The following is a 6,336-nucleotide window of genomic DNA, read 5'->3' as shown; positions in this document are numbered from 1 at the left end:
GCTCTTTTGCTCTGCGGAGAGCTGAGCAGGGGGGCCCCCAGCGCTGGCAAGCCTGTAGGAAACTGTCCTTACTCTTCCAAGCAACGAAGCTGAGGCATTCTGAGCCGTTTGTTGTTGATGTTGTTAGAAACACCCCTTGAAACTGACCGCCCGATGGGAAGTGGCTTGGATGTGCTTCATTTTAGTTAGAGAAAGAAGAACCACAGCCAACAGCAAAGTCAGGTGTGTAGGAGTATGGGTGAGAGAAATGCCGTCTGGGCGCAAGGGAGCCAAAGATGCTCTTCCCTCCGCTGAAGACCCAGCTGTGAAGGATCCGTGAAACCCCTACTTGCACTGTTGACTCTCTTTGCCCCTGCCTGGGGTTCTGAGTCTTGAAGGAAAGCCAGAGTCCCCGATCAGAAAAAGGATGATGAACCCCGCATATAACCAAAAAGATGCTGAGGGCAAGGTGACCAAGTCAGGGCCATATTTGTCCCCCCTCGCTTTATGGGGTTTATAACAATGCATTCTCAACTCCAGCTATTTACTAGAATTTTTAAAAGTCCCAAAGCCTGGGCCCTACCAAAAACCAACTAAATCAGAATCTCTGGGGGCAAAGCCCAAGAAATCAGGTTTTTTCTTAAAAGCTCCACGAGTTATCCTACTATGCAGTCAGGGTTGAGGACCACTGATTTAAAGTAACGCGAATACACTTGTGTTCTGGAAGAGTACCTAGAAATAATTTACATGCCAGAGGGATGGTTGTTTTCTAATTGAATGAAATAGGATTCAGGCTGATGCTAGCCCCTACCTTCCCCCACCTGCAGCCCTCTGCCCCGCCCCCAACTCGCCTGAGTTCTAAAGGACGATCAAGCTCTCCAGGGAGTGTTCACGTCAGCGCACAATAAACAGGTTTAAAGAGAACTAGAACCAACCCCGAATGCTGAATCATCTACAATAGTCAAAATGAACCAAACACAAGATCTCTTCAAATATTTAATCAGTTTAGAGACCTCTGCCTTCCAACCCAGTTGGGTAAAAATTCTAAAGAAACACGATCAAGGGGTCCTCGAAGAAAACACTGGGGTAAAATGGAGAGGAGCTGGGTTTGGGAAGTCAGAACATAACATGTGTCTTAAGGCCTTTTTAAGGAATCCTACCACTTAATTTTTAAAAAATACTCAAAATGCACAAGAAAGGATTAAACAGTTATACAAATTTAAGGACAACGAAAACTTCTTTGATGGCCGAAAATGCCACACATGGTTTGGAAATAGACTCTTTAAAAACCCTTAGATCCTGCTGGGGTTTCTTTCCGTAGCCTTCTCTGTGCATACAAGAAGCGAACTAGCTACAGCCAAGGGGCCCAGTGAGCTCTCTGGGGGCCTCGGCAAAGAAGCGATCGGCGAGGGACAGAAAGAAGGCGTGGAAGAGGTGACAGGAAGCTGTTCACAGTCTTTGAACATGGACTCAGACCCCAGCGAGCCTAATCTATTTCCTTCGAAAAATATGAAAAGAAACTGAAGGCCTTGAAAAATCACCGTCGATCTCAGGTCAGGGTGCCAATAATACTTTCCGATAACTGCGTCGTAAGAATTAGGGGAAGCATGTCCTTCAGAGTGACGGGTCTACCATGCTATAGGCAGGCTCAGGACATCGGGCCGACTCCTCGGGAGACGGTCAGCAAGAAAAGCGTAACATCTGTCCCACTTTACTCTCCCTCTCGTTTCTTCTCTTCTCCTGTCCCTTGGTGCTGTTGAGAGGCAGTGTCAGCGGCCCCCCAGCCCGGGGCTCAGAATGGGTACTGGGACACATATATCCGCAGTCGGATCACGGAGCTGCCTCTGAAGTTGATGACCGTGTTGACAGTGATCATTTCCAAGTCCAGCTGGATGTCCCTCGGCCCTTTGATGGGGCGTGTCATCACCAGGGTGGCACTGATGGGACCGGTTTGCTGTGGGCAGAACCGGGGATACCAGTTAGACAAGGCCTGGCCGACGTAAGGGGACAGGTGAGCGGGACCCCAGAAGTGCTCAAGCAACATGGGTGAAGGTTGGGGAAAGCTGTTGGTTTGGGGCGGTGGGGGGCGGGGGGCTCTCGTGCAATCACCAAAGCAGACGGCCAGGTGATCTGGCCTCAGGTGCCTCTGCAGCCCCAGCCGGGGCACTCCCCTTACAGCCCTGCAGTCAAACTGGACCCCCTTGGTGCCGCATTCTCCCCTTGGCTTTGCCCACGTCCCACCTGGCTTTTTCCTGCTAACTCTCCAGGGCTGCCCCGAACTGTAATTCCTCAGAGGAGCATTCTCTACTTCCCCCAACCTCATTCAGGTCACCCTGGGACCCTCTGCCACTGCGCCCAGTCTGCCCAGGGTGGAAAGTTCTCATCGCTGTGCATCACGGTCCACACTAACCAGTCTATGTTGGATGTCTAAGTCCCTGCCGGACTACGAGCTCTGTAAGAGCCAGGACTGGGATCACGTTTTTCACCGCTGTCCTCCCCCAGAACCCAGCCTGCTGCCAGGCACACGGTAGGTGCTCAGTAAATCTTATCTTGAATGAAATAATGAGGAACTGATGGAACTAACCGCATGTCATAGGGCCATCACTTCATTGCTTGGGGGGGCTCAGCTCTATAACGGGGGTTTGTACCAGATCACCAGTTCTCAAGCAAACAGCCTCCAATGCACCTAGGACATTTTTCCCTAAACTAACAATTCCAGGGACCCATTCCAAGATTTTCTGCTCGAGTGGATGTTTGGATAATGCTGGGGGAAAGTATAATTTGTTTACAGGCCTCCAGGTGGTTCTGACGTGCAGTCCCTGTGGGAGCTCCCATTAAACACCCTGTGGGTCCCTCCAGCCTCACCACCCTGTGACCCTAGTGCTCTGGCCCTAATGATTTCTTGTGAGCTCTTCTCCTCCACTGAGTCTTGCTCTAAGACTTTTGAGGAGCTCAGCAGGGAGTCTGCTTCTCTGCCTGCCGCTCCCCCTGCTTGTACATGCTTTCTCTCTCTCTCTGACAAATAAATACATAAAACCTTAAAAAGAAAAAAATTGAGAAGTGCTGATCTAGAAGCACAAGACCCAATCTGGGGATGCGGGCTGTCATACTAAAGGTATGTCTCATTATTTCCCTGTTTTCTAAATAAGCAAACCAAGGCCCAGTGAGGTTAAGCCATTACATAGGGTCACCAGCTAGCAGGGGCAGAGCTGCCCAATCCCAGGCCTTTTCCACGGCACACGATTATCAGAAGAGACTGCTGTGTGTTTTTACTTCTTCTCCCTAGCACTGCCCTTCAGGAGAGATGCTCACGGGTCCATGCAGTGGCCAGACAGTGGGCTCCTGGAGAGGACATAGCGTGAGAGAATAAGGAGATGCCGGGCTATCACTTTCTATAAGCTGCAGAGCCCAGCACCGTGCCCAGAGACTGAAAGCAACAGGCTTGCAAAATCAAGAAGCCTGGCTTGCTGAAAGCCACACCAGGTGTTTTATCCGTCTCCATAAAGGGAGGGCTCCCCACAAAGATCCGACACCCCCAAGAGCTGCCACAAAGAGGACAAGGGCGGGACAGGCGGGTAGGTGCTGGCCAGGTACCGGGACCTCCCCTGTGCACTAGGCTATCAACAGCCTGACACCCATGCAACTTCCTCTGGGCATCCGCCGCCTCTGTTCCCGTCAGCATTGGCGCAATCGGCACCTCCTTACACAGAGGACTTCCTTGTCGACTCCTGCAAAACTGCGGAGCGCTGGGCCAGCATTTCAGAAGGGACAACCACACAGGGAAATGCCCATGGCATTTACATATACAAATATCTCACCAGCTTTCACTGTTGGCATGAACGAAGGCCAAGGGCTGAGGACCTTGAGCTGTGGGTGGCCCTCAGGAGGGAGATCTGCAGAGCTCAAGGTCCAGGAGGGGACTGGAACGACTGGGACCTTCCAAGTTGTTCACTTGGGCTTTCCTGATAAAGATCTCCGGAGGGTCATTGCCTCTCCCATCTGGAAGGAACCCTAGAGGTCGGCGGGTCTGAGGTCCGCCCGGGGCCAGATCTGCAGCAGCCTGAGGAAGACCTGCCCATAAGCCCACGGGAGGACTCAAGCACCTGACAGGGGAGCCGGGGACAGCTACGTCCACCACTCATTAGGCTTTTGGGGCATAGTCAGGGCATTGATGAAAGAGGCCTCCCGAGAGTCCCTGCTCATTGGGAGGCTTCATGGTCATTGATGCAAAATGATGCTTATGATCCCAGGCATTTGGCCATGACCTTTCGTACATCTCTTATTTAATCCTCATTATCCTACAATGTAAGTAGGTGAAGTACACTACAGAAAGTCACCAAACTAGCCCATGACACCGGAGTATCTGACCCCCCAAATCCTGCTCTGACCACTACCCTCTGTGATAAGGTCTCAGGACCTCTCAATTTCCTGACCACCCACCACACGGACTCTACGGAAGAATCACCACCTTACACTGTAAACGTTGGCCTGGTGGCGTGTCCCCCTCCCCACTGGTGTGGGTTCCTCAGGGACGGAGGCCACATCCTGTTTGTTCCTGGACTCTCAGTGCCTGACTCAAAGCCGCATATGACACACTGCTGAATTTATGTTCGTGCTGGAAGAAGGGATGAGTGAGGCCCACCACAGCGAATGCAGGTTGCAAACTGCCCACCCGACGTGCATCTTCTTGGCCTTGGTCTCACACACGCTCGGGGCTGTTTTGAATCAACCCACGGGATGGCTCTGTCTGACTCAAGCAAGCAAGTCAGCTTCCCTTGGACCAGCCACCTGATCCACACGTGTCATGGAGGAAACGTGTTTTGGCACAGTCCGAACCCCATGACCGTGCTCCTTCTTCTGGCCCTAATTGTGTCCCCGAGGCACCTGGCCAAGGCCAGTCAGCCACCACAGGCTGCCAACAGTGCTCGTGAAAGGGGCACGTGGGCGCGTGTGTGTGTACACATGCCTGTGTGTGCACGTGCGTGTGTGTGGTTTGCTGTGTGCTTGTAACACACTCCGCGAATCTCAGGGTGGGGAAGCCTGAATGGCCCTCAAGCCCCACCTCCCACACCACGCTCCAGTCCCTCAGCAGCGCGGCCAGGCTCCAGGGCCCGGGAGCTCACAGCCTCCTGTCAACAGTAGCAGCATCCATCACAGCAAAAACAACGCTATTGGGGGGGGCCTGGGGGGCTCAGCCGTTTAAGCGTCTGACTCTTGGTTTCGGCTCAGGTCATGATCTCAGGGTCGTGAGATCAAGCCCCATGTTGGGCTCCAGGCTCAATGTGGAGTCTGCTTGAGATTCTCTCTCCCTCTCCCCCTCCCGCTTGGGCTCCCGCGCTCTCTCTCTCAATAAATAAATAAAATCTTTAAGAAAAAGAAACAATGTTATCAATACAAAGTAACTAACACTTATTGAACACTTTCTACTATTACTAGAAGTTAAACTAGACTTTTCTTGTTATCTCAGTTTCTGCTGAATCCCAAAGCTAGAAGAGTAGGGGAAAAGACGCCACATCCTAAAGGGAAGTGTTAGAGAAGGGATAGATTTTGATACCCGCCTGCCTGGGTACGAATCCTGCTCAGGTGCTTCCTAGCTGTGAGACTGTGGGCAAGTTGCTCAGCCTCTCTGTGCCTCAGTGCTCACATCTGTAAGCTGGGACGGTCGCGCAGGCTGTGTCACAGGACTGTTGGAGGGAGGAAGGGAGTGACGTATGGGAGGCGGCTGGCGTGATGGCGGGCCCATGCCGAGCACTATACAGGATTTGCTGCCACTGCCCTTTGGGTAGTTCCTGTAGCCACGACTTGCGACGCAGTGGCCAGCCCGATCTGTTTCCCTCCCTCTCACCGCCATGCTGCGTTAAACACGCTTACCAGCCCCACCTCAAGCCAGGGGGGGTTTCAAGAGAACTGTTCAGGGATGTGGGTCCTCTGGTGTTTAAGAGTGCAGACAGCGGTGCCTGACTCTCCTGGAGAAGTCTACACACGACAGCCCAGATACCCGGAGCCGTGGCAGAGGGGGGGCAGGGGCTGTTAGGGTCTTGCCAGAAACATATTAGCATACGGGCAAGATACCAGCCCCTGGGACCTTTTCTAATCTGTTCTAACCTGGGCTTCTGAGACTCCCCTGTTTTTAGACCGTCCCAGCCCCAGAGGCAAGGACTGGAAGATTCTGCCTGGAGGTAGGGAGAGGGAGGTGGAGACCTCAGATACGCTGTCCTCTCACAAGCCCTGGGGGCGGGCAGCTCCCTTCAAAGTGGAGAAGCTTCCATGGGCCTAGAGATCCTCACAGTGCCCCTAGAGGACTGCATGCTGTATTTGTTAGAAATGCAGGTTCCTGGGTAGAGTGGGCTGAATAAT

General features: G+C 52.7%; 1 protein-coding gene across 2 annotated transcripts in view; it reads right to left on the bottom strand.

Annotated features, from left to right (window-relative positions):
* Positions 1 to 968: 968 nt before the first annotated feature.
* Positions 969 to 6,336, bottom strand: part of FBLN5 (fibulin 5) — a 75,612-nt gene continuing 70,244 nt past the window's right edge. The window contains exon 11 of one of the 2 annotated variants that reach the window (XM_021679641.2): positions 969 to 1,933. In XM_021679641.2, the coding sequence (XP_021535316.2) occupies positions 1,772 to 1,933 (162 nt within the window). In that variant the 3' untranslated portion in view covers positions 969 to 1,771. Of the gene's footprint in view, positions 1,934 to 4,504; positions 4,595 to 6,336 lie in introns of those variants that run through there. The other variant, XM_044917946.1, reaches the window with a different exon arrangement.

Source organism: Neomonachus schauinslandi, chromosome 9 (genome assembly GCF_002201575.2).
Source record: "Neomonachus schauinslandi chromosome 9, ASM220157v2, whole genome shotgun sequence".
NCBI classification, from domain to species: domain Eukaryota; kingdom Metazoa; phylum Chordata; class Mammalia; order Carnivora; family Phocidae; genus Neomonachus; species Neomonachus schauinslandi.
The sequence above is the reverse complement of the archived record's forward strand: the minus strand, read 5'-3'. Positions and strand labels throughout refer to the sequence as shown.